At 39.7% G+C, this 19,506-nt stretch overlaps 1 protein-coding gene across 7 annotated transcripts in view; it reads left to right on the forward strand.

Moving 5' to 3' along the window:
* Positions 1-19,506, forward strand: part of PTPRM (protein tyrosine phosphatase receptor type M) — a 742,498-nt gene that overhangs the window by 293,819 nt on the left and 429,173 nt on the right. For all 7 annotated transcript variants that reach the window (XM_082353481.1, XM_082353483.1, XM_082353486.1 and 4 more), the window contains exon 5: positions 6,971-7,086. In XM_082353481.1, coding sequence (XP_082209607.1) covers positions 6,971-7,086 — 116 coding nt within the window. The remainder of the gene's footprint in view (positions 1-6,970; positions 7,087-19,506) is intronic.

The following is a 19,506-nucleotide window of genomic DNA, read 5'->3' on the forward strand; positions in this document are numbered from 1 at the left end:
GCTGATATATACTTTTATATCTTGTAAGCCATGCAGCATTTTAACATCACATATCATTCAATTCATCCACTCAAAGTGTATGGGAACATGGGATGTTTTTCCTTTTACTCGGGTCTTCTAAAAGTTCCTTCAGTAGTGTTTACGGTATTCAGGGTACTAACTGAACTTCTTTCATTATACTTTTTTTGTTAAATCTATTCCTATGTGTTTTATTTTGATACTACTATAAATGGAATTGTTTTCTTAATTTCTTTTTTGGATTGTTTATTGCAAGTGTATAGAAACGCAATTGACTTTTGTATATTGATTTTGTATCCTGAGACCCTGTTGAGCTTACTTATTATAAACTCTAATTGTTTTTTGTGGATCCTTAGAATTTTCAATACCCATGTCATCTTTAGGTCGAGTTAGTTTTATATCCTATTTTTCAATCTGAGTGCCTTTTATTCCTTTTCTTGCCTAATTGCTGTGGCTGGAACCTCCAGTACAATGTTGAGTACAAATGGAGAGAAGACATCCTTGTCATGTTCCTGTCTTAGGAGGGAAGCTTCCAGCCATTCACCATTCAGTATGATGTTAGCTGTGGGTTTGGGTTTTTCATAGATGCTCATTATCAGGAGAGACATTCTCTTTTATTCCTACTTTGTTGAGTATTTTTTAAAAATCAATCATGAAAGGGTGTTGGGTTTTAGCAAATGCTTTTCCTTTATGTATGTAGGAGAGGAAAAAGTTCTCCTTGACCCTCTTAGGGTCTCTGACTGGGTCTGAAAATGAAACTGACAGATTCATGGGAGTAAAGCATACAGATACATTTAATGTATGTTTTATGTGACATGGGAGCCTCGTAAGGAAATGGAGACCCGCAGAAACAGACCTGGTGTATTTATGCTTGTTCTCGTGAAGAGCAGACATTCATGGAGGAATATGATATGATAGAGATTGTACAGCAAGTATGGCAAACTGAGGAAGACAAACAAGATGCGTGCATTGATTCTTCTTGGTGAACCTTTGTCTTTGGAGATAAGAAAGCTCCTTTCTTCTGGTGCAAGGAGGGCACCTCTCACATGAGGGTTTTGTGGCCTGTTTAGGGGACAAGGGAAGGGAAGGTCAGAGTGACCTTCTTGCTACTGCTGTTTTCTTGAACTCCTTCAGCTTAATTTATTCAGTGTGCAAAGGCACCATATTTTGGGTAGCATTTCCTGGACTCCATTATTTATCAGATTATCGTATGGCTTTTATCTTTTATCCTATTGGTGGGGTGTGTTATACTGATTGATTTTTGGATGTTAAATCAACCTAGCACTCCCAGGATAAATCTCACTGGGTTACAGTGTACAGTCTTTGTTATATGTTGTCATATAACACCTTAAATATGAAGTTATTTGCATATATGATGCCTTGAATTCTGAAATCTAAAAATTACACAGAATAATGCCTCATTATTTTTCTGCCAATTTTAAAAAATAATAATATAATGAAAAAGATTGCAAAACCCTCATAAACCTATGTGCCATATATGGGATAAAATGAATACAAAAATCCAAGACATTTCTGTATTACTACTTTGCAATATGAAACAAGTCAGCAATTTCTTTAAACATTTAAGAAATGCTGAGTTCATAATATGGTGTCCAAGGTTCAAATTTATTCTTATTTTATAAAACAAAATTAATTTTTCACTCATATTTATTTGCACACTCAAACATTGCTTGCCTACTTTCAAATTTAAATTTTTATGAAGACATTAAACAGTGTGATTAAAATAAGAATAACAGAGACATATAAAAAATTGGAACTGTTTTCTGAATTATGTTTGTTGAATAAAAACTGACCCATGTGCTTTGGTTGAGAGACGCACAGAACTCAGAATTGAGTTTCTTTGAGTTTATCATTTTATTTATTTATTTTTATTTTTAAAAAAGTTTTATTGGAGTATAGTTGCTTTACAATGTTGTGTTAGTTTCTACTGTACAGCAAAGTGAATCAGTCATATGTATACATACATCCCCTCTTTTTTGGATTTCCTTCCCATTTAGGTCACCACAGAGCACTGAGTAGAGTTCCCTGTGCTATACAGTAGGTTCTCATTAGTTATCTATTTTATACATAGTATCAATAGTGCATATATGTCAATCCCGATCTCCCAATTCATCCCAACCCTGCCTTCCCCCTTGGTATACATACGTTTGTTCTGTACGTCTATGTCTCTATTTCTGCTTTGTAAATAAGATTGTCTACACCAGTTTTTCAGATTCCACATATATGCGTTAATATACGGTATTTGTTTTTCTCTTCATTTTACACGTGGGAACTTAGCTTGGATTTTTCTCCAGTGTACTATCATTCTTCTTCAAGAGATGGGTGACTAATAAAAGTTATTTGTACATAGTGCCTAGCTTATTTTTCTATGATAAGGATGTTGACTGTTTTTCCCTTGACAAATTATTCCATTAAGATCCATTCTTACCTCTCAAGCAAAACAAAAGTAGTTTTGTCTTGAACCATGTTAAGAGCTTCCTACTCACAAGAGTTACTTGGCCTCTGTGGCCCTATAACCTCGCTCATGTAGTGGAGAATAATAATGATAATGCTCTCCTCACAAGGTAAATGTAGGGATTAAATGAGTTAATGTGCATAATGAACTTAGAACAGAGCTTAGCACATTCTAAGAGCTCAGTAAATGTTAGCTATTATTATTATTATTAGGCCTACATCCTGATTGGCCCACTAGAATGAATTAGAGGGAGATTTTAACTCTAAGTGGCTAAATTGATTGATTTCTTAGATGGGATAATTTAGCAGTGTCCATTTTAAAAATTAAAAAAATGTTTGCGAAATAGATTGTTTTCAGGCAGTCCCGGCTGTTCTTTTCAGCAGAAGTTGGCTCTCTTCTTTGTGATGATGTGCTACACAAATAGAAGCATTGACTGTGCATTCTGGCAGGCGGGCATGGCTGCAGCCCATCTCAACCTGTGCCATTACATTAAAATGTAAATGAAAATACAAAGGGGTCAGGGCACAGTCCGCTTTTGTCCATTTCCGTTTGCACTTTGATCTCGCAAATTACCATTCTCTGATTTTGTTGTTAGTGTTTTGGTGCAGGCTTTGAAGAGGCAATAATATGAGACATCTACAGAAAGATTTGCATCCTGGTCAATGATAATTCCTGGCTTTGGGACCAAATGCTGGTGTGAGATCAATTAATACCCGAAAACCTCTATTCTTTTGAAAACTGTTTTCTTAGTAAGAAACAAAAGAATATGGCAGAAATGAAAAAATAGGAGAGTTGTACTCCAAAACCTTTTAGTATTCATGGAAGATGTTTAGTTTTTAGAACTCCTGCAGATTTTAGAAGAAAACTGGCATAGCATTTTGAAAGGGTATCCAGGAGACAAATGGGCCTATAAATTTAGAGAGAAAGAGAGAATTTTTCTTCCTGAGTATGGGATAGATTGAATTTTTCCACTGTAATGGTGCTCTACCTGTGTTACAATTAGTTTGGCAAGGTTCAGAGCACGCAGCTGAGCGTGGAATTGAAACTTTTCTGGCTGTGGAGCTCTTTTTCTTGGGGTCTTTTCCAGTTTCCAGTGATAGATCAGTTATTTTAAATAATAATGAACATTTCTGAGGCTAAGTACCAGGCACACAGAATACCTCCTCCTGGCAGCATCTTGTTTAATCTTTATCCCAACACTATGAAATAGGTACTAATTTTAAATCCTTATTTTGCAAGTTAAAAAAAAAAATCCACTAAGGCTTGGGTTGAAGAATTTTTGCTTCTATTCAAAGGTAGTAAGAGCCTGAGCTTGAACACGTATTATGCTGCAATCCTGATCTTAAAATAGTATTAACCTTCAGCCGCTTCCTAACTGAAAACAATTGTAGGGTTTACAGCACTAGGCAGGGAGATTCCAGGCATCTTAAACCTCTGGAAAGATTATATATGCCTTTAATGTTTATTGAAAAAACTTACAAATGTCACCAGTAGAAATTTTAACCTTCATGATCTTGGAGGAAACTGATCTGGAACATAGAATTCCACAGCCCCTTTGTCTTATTCACCCTGGTGGATGAATTAATTAATTCAGTTAATTCTCTTGCTTGAAAAGGATAATTTGCTGATAAAAGTGTTTACACTTAATAGGTTTTTCTCTCTTCATCTGGTTTCCATTGGAGGTATGGCTTTATTATTTTAGCCAGACAATTTTTTTTTTTCTGGCAGTCTTCTTCTCAACCAAGAAACACTATTTCCCAAACTGAACACAGCCCATCTGTTCAGAGAAGAACCCTCCCAAAATACAATTTGAACAGAGGTATCAATTCCTTAGACTCTTAACCTCACTATGCAAGTAATAAGCCCTGGTGTCTTTGAGAAAACCATATTGAACATCAAATCCATTCTAAAGGAGAAGGGATAGCCCTCATTCTGGGCAGCATGTCTTAATAAGGATGGGGGTAAAGAAATACTATCACACAATCCTATCTTTGGCCACCAAATTAAAAATGTAAGTTATATTCTAATAGAACTCCTAATACAATTAGCAAGTTGTATTGATAAATGAGCTTTGCTATGTCTTTCTCTTTGGTTCAGTAGCCATTGCTAGAAACAGGGCCCTTAGGAAAACAACCTTCCAGGGCGGACTTACTATGGATGGACAGACCTATAGCAGAACAAGTGACAATTCTGATATGCCCGTTATTTATTATTGTTAAGTGAGCTGATGAAGCAGAGCACATATATTTAATCAGATTCTCCAGAAAGATTACAGAAATGAACACTTAGCATTTTTGAGGGGGTGGTAAAAAGAGTACTCTTCTACTCTGCTGGTAGAAATGCCAATTGTTATATGCGCTAAGGAAAGCAGTTCAGCAATTTGTGTCAAACGTATTTTAACAATGCTGACTATGGGAGGATACACCAGGGGTGATACTCAAAATAATTAACAGCCCTTCAGCATAGGCTCCGACTGACCCTGCGCTTGACCACGTGCGGTGACACTGCAGACCAGCAGCCGCAGGTATAACACCCCCTTAACCCAAGTTGCCATGAAAGATGGCTACACACCCAACACTCTGTGTTAGAGACCCACTGTGTTATAGTGACCTGCAGCCAGAGGCAAGCAGAGTTAGGAGGCCACGAGATGGACAGGAGAGGGTAACATCAGTGAGACGTCCTGACGGAGGACGTGTGATATCTCAAGGGTCTAACAGCAAGCTAAGGGAATCCATGGAAGCTTTATGGAAGGAAGAGCATTGGAGAAGGTCCTTGAAAGTAGCAGGAATTCCAGCAGTCAGACTGGGAGCCATACCTGGTGGGATGAGAGCACGGGAAAGGCAGACACCGGGCTGCGAGGCTCGCCGAGGCAGTGTGGCCTGATGGGCAGAGCCTGAGCTTTGGAACTGGCTAGACCAAAGTTTCCACTCTGCCTCTGACGCTTAGTAGCCAAGTACCCACAAGTAAAATGGAAAAAATACCTTCCTCACAGAACATGGGTGAGTCATCAGTGGAAAAGTTTCCGGCCCCTGAAATGCTCAAAAAGAATGTTACCTTTTTCCATTTTCTAAAAGCAGTGGGTCTTCCAGCTTCTTGGGAACAGGGAGTAGAAGAGAGATTTGATGCAGGGACTTTTTACACAGATCTTTAAAACCATAGAATCCTGTTATTCTTGACCAAGGGGAATTTGATTAAGTTAATGAGAAATAGTTTACAGGGTTTTAAGTTAACATAATAGTATTAGAAACAATGACCCAGAGTTATACTGGGTTTTTAGAAGTTACTTAGGACATTTTGCATGCCAGGCATCATGAATGCATTGTCTGAATTATTGGTGGCCTCCAAATTAGTAATGGGGGTTTCCTCTGTGTTACTGATAGTAAAATGCATTTTTCTTTAGTAATTCATTTCCACTCCTAATTACGTTTTTTTACAGGATCACGTTAGTGCGTGTTTATCATCTTTGGGTGCCCAGGAGTGGGGTACCATTCTTTGAAAGTGTCTAGATGTGGTCCAGAGACACGTTGGCACTGGGGGAGGCTTCTAGCTGTCATCCAGGTTTATCCATCCCTCCCAGAAAACACTGGCATCCTATTTTCTTCTCTTCTACTCCCTCACCTCCCCCCACCCCACCTCTTGCTGCTCTCTCTCTCTCTCTCCTTGTTTTGTTAAGAGAATGTTTCCCTAAAAGTAGAAGTTATCATAAAATTTCATTCCTGACCTGTCACTCCAGGTCCTGACACGCATTTTCAGTGTGCTGTGGAAATGGGTCTGTACTTCTCAGGTCAGACAGAGTGATCCTTTATGTAAACAGCTGTCCCCTATGGACGATGTATGTTGTGAGACTTAATGCTGTTTAGCAGTTGGAATCATTCTTTCTTCTCGAATTGGAAATCAGAATCAGCCAACACCGCAGTGCTATAGCAGTCCCAACGTAATTTCACAGAATCTATCTGTAGGGATAGTATTTTTGGTAGCTGGGAAATATTGCACGAGTAATGCTGCATACCAATGAGTTGTATTAAAATATATATTACTCACAGCTCTGTACTTGGCTTACAGAGTTTCCTTGGCAGCAGCATTTCACTTCTTACTGTTCTTTTCATGTTGCTAGTATAAATAGCTAATATGTTTTTGTTCACAACATCAATTAGGCCTCAGTATAATCTTTATTAATACAGGTCTGTTATTACAAGAAGGCTGCTGAGCTATGATTATTTGCACAGCAGGGACAATAAAGTATCTTCTTTCGTCCTGGTTCTATCCCAGAATGCCCGGCTGTTGCAGAACACACCAGAGCCTTCCAGAATCTCTTTTACAATCCTAATGAAATCTTTAAAGCTCTTAGAAGCAAAGGCATTCTTTCCTTCAAAGGTAAACAAAAGGGAAAGGCCGGAAATTGCAGAGAGATTCAAAAAGGCACCCATGAGTTCAGATCTCCACTTTTAACCTGTTTAATTCTTTCTCTTTGTGCAGCCAGAACGCCTCACTTCCTGCGGATTCAGAATGTGGAGGTCAACGCGGGCCAGTTTGCCGCCTTCCAGTGCAGTGCCATCGGCAGGACTGTGGCCGGCGACAGGCTCTGGTTACAGGTACGGTAACTCACTTTCACGGTTCGGAGAGAGTCCAGCGGGCAGAGTGCGTGTCCCCTGGGGAGGGCCCCAGAGGTCGGGTCAGTGTCAGGCCCCTACGGGAGATGGATGCTCTGAGCAGTTTCCCCAGTTCTTTTCCTTCTTCCGCAGTAAGTAGCCAGATTACAAAGAGCTCTAGACAAGCTCAGTGTTGTTTTTCACAAACCCTGTTGTGAATTTCTGGTTTTTCCCTTTGCTTCTGCTTAGCCATCTCATGTGGAAGATCTGGTTACCAAATTACTTTTGGAGCAGTATGTTGGAGTCCAAAATACAGTACCTTTCCCCCACTCTTCCTCTGGAGAAAAACCCAAAGAATCACACGCACACGTGCACACACACACACACACAAGTTTATAGGCCTTTTTGTAATTTTCATTTCCACAGCAATAAGCCTAAACTTATAAATTAATAGCACACCTTTTACCTTTGAGCATTTAAGCAGACTTTTTTTAGGGTCATCATAACTTGTGTGTCTCGTTTTATTGTCTTTCAAACTCCACCATCTGTATTTTGCACGGCCAATAGTTTCATGGACAGATCAAGGGTTTCAGGAATTCTGACCAAATGAGCGGGAGTAAGTGACCTGTCCCCCCTAACCAGCATGCCCCCCACTTCTTTAGACTCTGGGTTTGGTTTCCCCCATAGAATTCTCCAATTTTATTCTTATTGCTTCTTGTTGCGCATTGATCTATAGGCTGCTTGTTCTCCACCTTGACTCGTGTTGATTTTACCCCCCTTTCCTTACAGATTCTATTGTGGGTTTTGTTTTGGTTTGGTTGGTTATTTACTTATGTTAGTTTGCAACTGAGCTGCATTATGTTCTAACCCTTCTCTGCGTCCGTTCCGTTCCACTTGCGCTCCTGTTCCATGGGTGCCGAATTTTCCTTGGTATATGTCACTCGCCACCTATCATGTGTCTCCTTCTGCCGTGTAGTAACGATTGTCATGTGTCACATTTGCCTGACACTCTATTATTTTTAAATCCTGTATTCCTTTTAATCATCACAGCTGAAGTCAGTGGTCACTTTTTTTCTTCCTCCATTTCTGGGGGAAATGAAAAACAGCCAAATGTGCTATCCCAAGATTACTCCGCAATGTGTTGACAAATGGCGAATACATTCTGAAGGAGGCTTCTTAAATGCTTTGGGGTCCTCTGCACACAACCCTCCACCTTCTTCCCTGATGTCACTCTCATTTCTCATATCCTACTGTCCCCATGAGAGAGTCCCCAGGCCGGGAGAGAGGAATGTGTGCAGAGGACTGAAATGGTATGTACCAAATTCATCTTTTTTTTCTGTTTTTCCAAGTGCTTTTATTTTTTTAATTAGCTTGTATTGGTGTATAGTTGATTTACAATGTTGTGTTAGTTTCAGTTGTACAGCAAAGTGATTCAGTTATTCATATACATATATCCACTCTTTTTTAGATTCTTTTCCCATATAGGTCATTACAGAGTATTGAGTAGAGTTCCCTGTGCTCTACAGTAGATCCTCGTTGTTTATCTATTTTATATATAGTAGTGCGTATATGTCAATCCCAATCTCCCAGTTTATCCCTCCCCCCCATTTCCCCCTTGGTAACTGTAAGATTTCTACAGCTACAACTCTACTTCTGTTTTGTAAATAAGTTCATTTGTACAATTTTTTTAGATTCCACGTATTAGCGATATCATATGATATTTGTCTTTCTCTCTCTGACTTACTTCAATCACTATGACAATTCCTAGGTCTAAATTTATCTTTACTGTTTCCTTCGCTCTAAAAATTTTGTAATCACTACTTTAAGAGCTTTTTGCAGCATGTGAAAAATGTACTTGACCCTGGTCTTTGGTATTCAAATTTTTTTTTATCCCACATCCCAGTTATTTTAGCTCCTTGATGTTAGAGCTTGAGAATTCTTTTTTTAGTTAGTGGTTGTTTCGTATTAAATTTGATCAAGTTTGGCTACGTATGTATGTATGGTAATTGATGAGACAGACGTTTTTAATTGGCATTTTTCACAATGCCTTACCTTCCTTTTAAAAATGAAAATACCCCCCCAAAATTTTTTAAAATAAATAATGAAAAAATGAAACTACCCTCGTCATCTTTGATTTATCTCCAGAAATCTTAATTTTTCATGGAAAGCATTTTTCTTGTCCCTGATATTTGTTTTAATGTTATTTGAGAGACTACAATAAAAAGTCTAAGCTTTTGTCTCAACAGTCTTAGACATTCCCAGGAACTTACACGCAAGTTGAAAATACAGTTTCCTTTTTCGTTTTTGTAAATATCCTGGCCTTGGGAGGGTCCTGCTTACACTTGAGCACTTCCTTGGGGTTGGGATCTTTAACTCCTTCCTCTTAGGAAGTGGGAGACTTTGTTTTAGAGAATCCATCATGCTGTAGGGAGAAAGCTAGCTACCAGTTTGCAAAAAGGGTCTAATTGCAGAATTAGATTCTGCATTAGGTCTAAATGCAGAATTCCCATTCCTGATTCCACTATAGAATCACATGGAGAGTTAAAAAAAAGGGTGGTCTACACCGGATTCTGATTTAATTGATCTGGGGTAGCCTGGATCTGACTCTTATGGTGAATTTCCCACCTACCAGGTCTGTCTTGTTTCATTCTATTAAATTTAATCATAGTGTTGATAAATTGTTTTCCAATCAATCCATTAATGCCTCTCTTTGCCAATTACCCCGTCTTCTCTTGCCCTTCTTATCATCAATGACTGCGTATTGTCCTGCAGCTTTCAAGAAGGGTCGTGTCAAGAAGGGAATGAGGGTAAGACAGAACTGGGATGACTTTGAAATTCTAAGTGACACCGAGTTTGTCCTGGACTCAGCCTGCTATGTGGTTTGTGAGTCTTTGTGATGTTAGAATAGTTTTAGTGTTCAATAATTTATTTCCTCTGTTTGGATAGGCATTTTTGGGGGAGATGTTTATTTCGTTAGCAGCTGATGAAATAAGACAAGCGTCTTTCGCTTGCAAGGATGGCTTCTGTTAACCTGTGTTGTGTGAGATGGTTTCCAGCAGGCATCGGGATTTGTGGCAGGGGATGGTTTCACAGCGTCCTCCTGCTCTCTTGCCTGTGCCCTGGCCCTTTGCTTCAGGCAATTCTTTACAAGTTGTGCAGAGAAGCAGACCTGGAAAACTAGACCAGGCCTCTCTGGTCTTGGAGGTATGAATATGGACTTTTCTTCCTTCCTACCTGAATGTTCTAACACTTTCAAAAATGCTTTCCTGCATCTGAACTTCCTTGGATCCTCAAAATAATTCTAAGATTCAGGCAGAATACTGAATGAAAAAAATGTTTAGGTTTTTCTATCATTTGAATCTTCCCAATAGTAAGTCAAGATTTAGAAATAAATAATACATCCTTTATTGGGGGAACATTGATACTGTGAAGTGTGATCATTTACAGTCATTTGCATTATAATCTTTTGAGTCCTACTGTAGGTACTTTGTGGAGTTTCATGGTGTAGCCCATGGTTTTGTACTTCTTTTTTTTTTTTTTTTTAATATTTATTTATTTATTTATTTATGGCTGTGTTGGGTCTCTGTTTCTGTGCGAGGGCCTTCTCTAGTTGCGGCAAGCGGGGGCCACTCTTCATCGCGGTGCGCGGGCCTCTCACTATCGCGGCCTCTCTTGTTGCGGAGCACAGGCTCCAGATGCGCAGGCTCAGTAGTTGTGGCTCACGGGCCTAGTTGTTCCGCGGCATGTGGGATCTTCCCAGACCAGGGCTCGAATCCATGTCCCCTGCATTGGCAGGCAGACTCTCAACCACTGCGCCACCAGGGAAGCCCTTGTACTTCTTTTTTATAGATGAGGCTTTTGAGGTGCAGGATTGGCGAGGTTCAAAATGGTAAATGGCATAGCTGGGAATAGCACACCCCTGTTTTTTCACTTTTACTTCACCACTGATTAATTCTACTCTGCTGTGCTGGCTTCTCCTATCCTGAACTAGGTGAATAGGTAATATGCACTTACTACTTTGTTAGAATGATTTGGATGTAACTGACATTACATAATTTACATCCAGGAGGCAGCTTGACAAAAAAAAAAATAGTCCATCTGTATTACATGTACATCTTGATCCACGTCTATGAAAAATGGCCAGTGGTTTGATTGTTTAAAAATATAGATTAAATATGATCAATGTCAGAGTCTTTCACAAACACATAACACACATAAATCTGAGGATGACACTAATGAAGAAATGTTTATGGTTAGCAGATGTGTCCCATCTGCTTCCATTTTCTCCATCTTATCCATGGGCCACACAGGTTATTGTCAACGTGGAATCGGTCTTTCTAGAATACAGAACAAGGAAATAAAACACAGCTCATGAACCTCCATTATTGTAGCTGCAAAGTACATAAAAGACCTTCGAGACAGTGTGCAGGAGGAAGACAGCATCTATCAAACTATTTTTACTTAGTAAAAAACTGATGTGCATTGAATCTGCTGAGGATACTTGCTATGTGCTATCAGATATGGTGATCTTTGCGTCCAACTGGGCTGTAACCATGGGAGACACTCAAATGAAACGTGTTCGTAAAACAATTCAAGCACCCAAAACAGGACCATGTATTTCTTGGTATTATCAACTTTCTGGTCACTGTGGAGCCTACATTTTGAGATATCATAGAGTATGTTTATATTTAAGATACTGAGAAGAGAAAATAGAATTTTAGATGTTCTTTTTTTACACTTAAATGTTATTTGCTGATGGGCAGTTTCTGAGTTACACATTTTTATAGTCATTGACACTTTAAGCCACATATTATTGTATTACAATTACTATTGTTCTTTCTGAAGTATTTAAAATTTTATTTTCTGCCATAGGCTTGTTTCTCTTGGGAATTAATATTTATAATGCCTCTTTCAGCTTTTCAGTGAATCACCAAAGCTGATATTGACACTGGTAAATCTGAAGATGGTGTGTGCACATTCTTTTCCAGGGAATACAGCCCACTTTGCCCTCTTCTGCATCTGGTCCAGTTTGGGACACTTTTGTAATTTCTGCCCTTTAATTCATTTTTGATACATTGTAGAGGCTCTTCCATTCCTTCCTCTTTTCTTTTTTTTTTAAATAAAATTTACTTATTTATTTATTTATTTTTGGCTGCGTTGGGTCTTCGTTGCTGCGCACAGGTTTTCTCTAGTTGCAGCGAGCGGGGGCTATTCTTCGTTGTGGTGTGTGGGCTTCTCATTGCGGTGGCTTCTCTTGTTGTGGAGCACGGGCTCTAGGCGCACGGGCTTCAGTAGTTGTGGCACACGAGCTTCAGTAGTTGTGGCTCACGGGCTCTAGAACACAGGCTCAGTAGTTGTGGCTCATGGGCTTAGTTGCTCCACGGCATGTGGGATCTTCCCAGACCAGGGCTCGAACCCGTGTCCCGTGCATCAGCAGGCGGATTCTCAACCACTGCACCACCAGGAAGTCCAATTCCTTACTCTTTTTACTCCATATCTTAGTCAACTCGGGCCACTGTAACAAAAATGCCATAGACTGAGGGGCTTAAACAACAAATATTTATTTCTCACAGTTCTGGAGGCTGGCAGTCTAAGATCAGGGGCCAGCGTGCATGTTCTTGGAGAGGACCAGCTCCCGGTTTGCACACTGCCATCCTCTTGCTGCATCGTCACTTGCATCCTCTGGACTCTTCATCCCCTTATAAGGGCCCTAATCCCGCCATGGGGGCTCCACTCTCACGACCTCATCTAAACCTAATTACCTTCCAAAAGCCCCACCTCCAGTACAATCGCATTGGGGAGCAGGTCTCATCATATGAATTTGGCGGGCATGCAAACACTTAATCTACAGCACTCAGCTACCACATCAAACTCAGAAGTGGGTGGAAATGAAGGCGCTTCGGCCCCCAGGACAAATGGCAGAAAGCAAGGAGGCAGTGGAGATGCCTTTTCAAAGGTAGACGGTCGGAGGCTTTGATAAAACCCGGGATTGACACGTGCGTGTTGGGTGAATAGAAGCTGGTAAAGGAAAGCTGGAAAATCATACTTTTCTCTCAACAGATCTTAGAGGCCCCATCATTTTTAAATGGCTCACTTTTTAGAATCACAAAATTATGTAACTTCTGAATTTGGAACAATCTTCAAATTAAATTCCTCATTTTATTAACGAGAAAACCAGCTCAGAAGAGGTAGAGAACTTTAACATAGTCATCTATCCAATTATTATATTTATTATAGATAATTCCTTTCTGCTAGTGAAAGTCAATTATATGTACAAATATTTTTGCTTATTTATAAATTAGTAAATTTTGTCACTTGGACATTTTTCTTCACTGAGTGACCTTGTATTTCACATATTAGCCTTTTAACCAAATATTCTCAGATTTACTATGAAAATATCTGCATTAACTTTGGAACCATTATAGCACAATATAATTTGAGTTGTTTTCTTTGAGCAAACATCCCTTGGTGTTTATTTGAAGTAAGGTACCAGAATAGCATTTTAAAATGACTTCATAACGTGCATCAATTCACAGAAATAGAAAAGGAAATCAGATGGCATTACTCTGAAGTACGCTCTTAAAAACACTGGTGCAACCCAGCACCTAGAAGGGTACCTGTCACATAACAAATCTTCAGTAAACCTGCTCATGGCTCTTGGCTTACAGATGCCTGAACGACCAGGTGTCTCCTGCAGGTGAGTCCCAAAGGCACATAGTTGGACCAGGAAAACAGGCACAAACTCTGTCTTTTTGGAATGCTTATTTTAGGGCTATGGTTCATCTTCAGAGGAATGGTCTTTGATGAGAAGAGGGATGGATAGAATCTGGTCGTGTCTTTTCTGCTGTTTCAGAATATACAGCAAGTATCATGCAGAGTTTGAATAATTTTAGAAGAAAATGTGATCAATACATCATCACTTTTCCTTCATTTCTTGTAACCTTTCCCTAGGCTTTTTTAATTCTCTGTTGTAAATTTTTCTTCTTTAATTCCCCCTTCAAAAAAAATTTCTTGCCATTGGACCTCAGTAAATGGTAATAGAAGTATACGTCTAATAAAGCTGGTCCTCTTCGTTCTCACCATGACAGCAGACCTGTGTCATAGTAATTGATGAATAACCCCACCCACTCATTTTTTTGGTATGGAATATAATTCAATATGAGCTTTTAATTTGGGAAGCTGGCTCTTTGAAAAATAATATTCACTTGGGATTAATTTTCTTTTTTTAATTACTGGCCTAGCGGTATTGTTTTCTACTGAGAGTTTGCTATATCATTCCTCTTAACTGGGTATGACCTATACAATGGTGAAAAAGGCATTTCCACCAGTCTAATAAGTTTCTTACATTGCTTTTCTGAGCTCAGATAATTTTAGACCTTTTTGAGAAAAAAAGGAAAATCCTGAGATTTTGGTAACTTAAAATGATTCTCATAGCTCCTCTGACTTGTATAATTTGGTTCATGAATGAATATGTACATTGTATTAATAATATTTACATTACTAGCTTCAACATATGTGTTTGAAATAAAATAATTATAACTCCTTTTGCTGAGTCCCACTGTTTGCTGAGTACTCTGCTAGGGTGTGTTTAGCCATTTTTTCCCTTAACTGATCCCAAGGAGAACTCTTTTATGTGCCCATTTATGGAAGAAGAAAATGGGCCTCAGGAAGTTTCAGTGATTTTTCCATTTGCACGTTGCTAGTAACAAGGTCTGGGTTTTGAACCAAGCCATCTAAGTCTAGACTCTATGTCCTTAACTGTAATGCCTCTTGCATAGCAGAAAGACCCAAACATTTCTTCATGGATTCATAAACATCATATAGTAATTTAAGTGATACCTTTTATTGACATGTAAAATGAAAATTTTATTCATGTGTGTGTACTATTGCCTTGGCTTCTGTGTTCTGGAATGTGTATATTTGGTCAACCTTTCTTGGTGGTTTTTAGTTTCCTTTACAGATTCTGTGGGAAAAACATCACAGCTGTATATCAGAACCATTTTGTAATTATACATAAAAGCCATAAAATGATTTGAAAAGGAGTAAAATTATGGCTCCCTTATCAAGCCTAACATGGGTGTTTTTAGACCCTATATTTCAAAGCATAAATTTAACATCACTTACTGTCATAGAAAATACCAGGGGCTTCCCTGGTGGCACAGTGGTTAAGAATCCGCCTGCCAATGCTGGGGACACGGGTTCGAGCCCTGGTCCAGGAAGATCCTACATACTGTGGAACAACTAAGCCCGTGTGCCACAACTACTGAGCCTGCGAGCCACAACTACTGAGCCCATGAGCCACAACTACTGAGCCCGTGTGCCACAACTACTGAGCCCGTGTGCCACAACTACTGAAGCCCACGCAGCCAGAGCCTATGCTCCACAACAAAAGAAGCCACCACAATGAGAAGCCCGTGCACCGCAACAAAGAGTAGCCCTTGCTCGCCACAACTAGAGAAAGCCCGTGCACAGCAACGAAGACCCAGTGCAGCCAAAAATAAATGTAAATAAAATAAATAAATTTTAAAAAGAAAATACCAAGAAGACACAAAGAGGACTATCTTCAGTTGCTATAGGAACCACTGGCTCCTTAAAATTTTGAGTGGTTGAAATCACATCCATTATTTAGTCAGTTAAATATCCACATATATGATATACTATTGAACATTCAGCCTGAAACCACCAGCAGCCTTGAAAGCATACACCATATCTTTTAACTTAAATGATTTTGGATTACCTTCATTTAAAGTTAAAGATTTATTTTACATGGATGAAAGAGTACGGCATATCTAAGGGGATTCTGAGAGAAATTAATTAATGAATTTTACTCTGTGATATTACCTGTCTCAGTCAAAAAAAGGTGTAAACAGCTGGTGCTTTGAGGAGGATGCACCAGGAGCAGCTGGACCGTTCTCCTCCGTTGCAATCTGAAGGCCTCTGGGCCAGGATGTGAAATTGTACTGTGAAAACTGCAGGTCCGGATGGTTCATTTTGGAGGACAGAAGAGAGAGGCATCAACTACTAGCCTTAAGGACTGCTTGCTTTGGACCCAACAACCACACTTCCTGTAAAAGCATTTGTTCTGTTTCTTTTCTCATATTTATCAAAAGGTTCATTTGTTTCTCTTGCTTCCAAGAATCCGCAGCTGTGTCACGAGAAGGGAAGGTGGAGAAAGCCTTGCTCTGGAATTCCCGTGGTTGAGGGCTGAGAATACTAAACACTGTCTCTTCTGTCTCTTGTTAGTGATCCAGGCCTTGGAGTGAGGGTCCTGGAGAGTTTGGACACTGTTAGAATCTCTGGTTTTTTCCTCTTCTGTCTCTTCTTTTTGGAAGGGGAAGGGAAAACATGGAAAATGTTTTAGCTAGGAGGTAAACATATCTGCTTTAGGTAACTTTGAAAGTTCTAGGAGATTTTCAGTCCAGTAATCTGGAATTATGTAGCTAGAAAAGAGAGAGGGAAGAAACATGACAATTTTTGATGGGTTTTGATTTCAAAAATGTCTTTAGGACCAGAGAAATGGAATGGAAAACAAAGCATGCCGCTTGTAGTCCTAGAGGGACCCAGTTTGGGATAAGGCCAGAGACCTCTGAGACAGGCACACAGTGGCAGTCAAGTGGCTCCTATAGAAGATGAACTTTGAAATCATAGAGCAGGTCGTTATTCTCTTCTGCATCTCTCCTACGTATAAAAAAGCCACCCTTCATTCCCTTTGTTCAAAGAAAAGGGAATTGGCTATTGTCCAAGTGTAAGAAGATTATGTTTGGACTTCCCTGGTAGCGCAGTGGTTAAGAATCCACCTGCCAGGGCTTCCCTGGTGGCGCAGTGGTTGAGAATCTGCCTGCCAATGCAGGGGACATGGGTTCGAGCCCTGGTCTGGGAAGATCCCACATGCCACGGAGCAGCTGGGCCCGTGCGCCACAACTACTGAGCCTGCGCTCTAGAGCCTGTGAGCCATGACTACTGAGCCCGTGTGCTACAACTACTGAAGCCCGTGTGCCTAGAGCCCGTGCTCCGCAACAAGAGAAGCCACCACAATGAGAAGCCCGCACACTGCAACGAAGAGTAGCCCCCATTCGCCACAACTAGAGAAAGCCCGCGTGCAGCAACGAGGACCCAACACAGCCAAAGATAGATAGATAGATAGATAGATAGATAGATAGATAGATAGATAGATAGATTTATTTAAAAAAAAATTATGTTTTTTCAGTTATAAGAAGTGATGTCCACTAAGCACAAAGGACAAGTGACAAACTAATGGAGTTTCTGTTTATCCTGAAGGTTTAGAAGCTGATGGTTGCTTTCATTCAAGAATTGTGTAGTATATACTTTCCATGTCTGGGTGTATGATTATTATAATAGTTATTCAAATGTTGCTACAGCTTGGGACTGCTACCCCTGGCATATTGCTCCCCTTTCCCAAATTGCATTTTTTTTTCCTAGTGTGATGGGATCTTTACCATATAGTGACTTCATGCTTTTGTAGGAGGTGAATGACACCTGGACAGAATGGTTCTTTGATTCCTATAGCTTTGGAGTATTTATAAGCCAGCAGCAAAACCAACTACTTTTCCTGGGGAAATTATGATGGTTAAAATAGTTGTTCAAAAATACAAAAACGAGAGATTTCCTTCTAATTGCTTCTTAGATTTTCTTCATTTATATTTTTTCTTTTCTTTTCTTTTCTTTTTAAATACTGAATATAGTTTTCTGTGCTACACAGTAAGTCCTTTTTGGTTATCTATTTTATAGATAGTAGTGTGTATATGTTCCTCCCGAAGTCCTATTTTTATTTTTATTCTAGAAATTATAAGTGTATACAGTGGTAGAGAGAATGATGTCATGAACTCAATATACCCAGCATCTGACTTCAAATCCAACAATATGTGACCAGTTACATACTCTGTGTGTCCACCTGCTCCCCCTCTGATGATTTTGAAGCAGTCTTAGTCATCATATCATGTAACTTGTAAGTGTTCTCTAAAACAGGAGTTGGCAAACTTTTTCTGCGAAGGGCCAGATAGTAAATTTTGTAGGGCAGAGCGTCTTAGTTATAGCTCTTCATCTCTGCCATTGTAGCAGGAAAGCAGCCACAGACAACACAGAAATGGATGAATGTGGCTGTTTTCCATACAGCTTTATGTATGGACACTGAAATTTGACTTTCATGTCATTTTCATTGTCACAAAACACTATTCTTCTTTTGATTTTTTTCAATCCTTTAAAAAATGTAAAAAACGTTCTGAGCTTGCAAGCTGTACAAAACAGGTGGCAGGATGGACTTAGCCTCAAACCCCTGCTCTAGGGCTTCCCTGGTGGCGCAGTGGTTGAGAGTCTGCCTGCTGATGCAGGGGACACGGGTTCGAGCCCTGGTCTGGGAAGATCCCACATGCCACGGAGCAGCTGGGCCCGTGAGCCACAACTACTGAGCCTGTGCGTCTGGAGCCTGTGCCCCGCAACGGGAGGGGCCACGATAGTGAAAGGCCCACGCACCGCGATGAAGAGCGGCCCCCACTTGCCGCAACTAGAGAAAGCCCTCGCACGAACCGAAGACCCAACACAGCCAAAAATAAATAAATAAATAAAGTAGCTATAAAATTAAAAAAACAAAACAAAACAAAAAAAAACCCTGCTCTAAAAGATAAGAGCTCTTAAAAAAAAAATAGAATAATCACCGTGTATGCCCTGCAAAAACAGTCAGTGTTCGTATATCCTTGGCTGTCTTGTAACTTTATTTCTTTAGCAGTTTGTTTGATTGTGATTGCAGTAAAGTTCACACTTTGCAATTGCGTGATGAGTGTCTTAAGTCCTTTTTATCTTTAGGCTTCCCTATTCATTTCCCTCCATTTGTGATGGTTGTTATTGTTGTGGAAAGTGGGTTTGTCCTTCACAGTCCTCCCGTATTTTGAGTTTTGCTTATTGCCCTACAGTAGTGTCATTTAACGTGTCCTTCTGACTGCTGTGTTTCTTGCAAATTATGTCTCCTTTTGTGAAGTTATCAGCCACTGATGATCATTCCTAGGGTCATTAATTCATTCAGGGTTGCAGAACGGTCCCATTCTCAGTCCTTCTTTGTTTAGTCACTAGAATACTTCTAAAAAGAAAAACGCTCTCCCATTATCAACCATTTGGGTATCCTGGTATATAAATCGTAAAGGGAAGGTGGTATTGATACTTGATATTTTTGTCCTTGTAAGCAAATTGTCAAAAATAGTGAGGTAGTTCACTGGTAGTTCACAAGTGACCAAAGGGGTTATTTAGTATTATTGTCACTGATGTCATTATTGTCATCATCAACCTGTGGATTTAAACACATTTGATGAGTTTCGATCCATCGCACTTATTATCTTTATTGCTGCTCAGATCTTCCACCCCTAAACAGTGGTGCTTACCTGACCTGGGCCATCTCGATGGCTTTCTTGCTTT

The sequence above is a fragment of the Balaenoptera borealis genome (genome assembly GCF_965194805.1).
Source record: "Balaenoptera borealis genome assembly, chromosome: 14".
Lineage (NCBI taxonomy): Eukaryota > Metazoa > Chordata > Mammalia > Artiodactyla > Balaenopteridae > Balaenoptera > Balaenoptera borealis.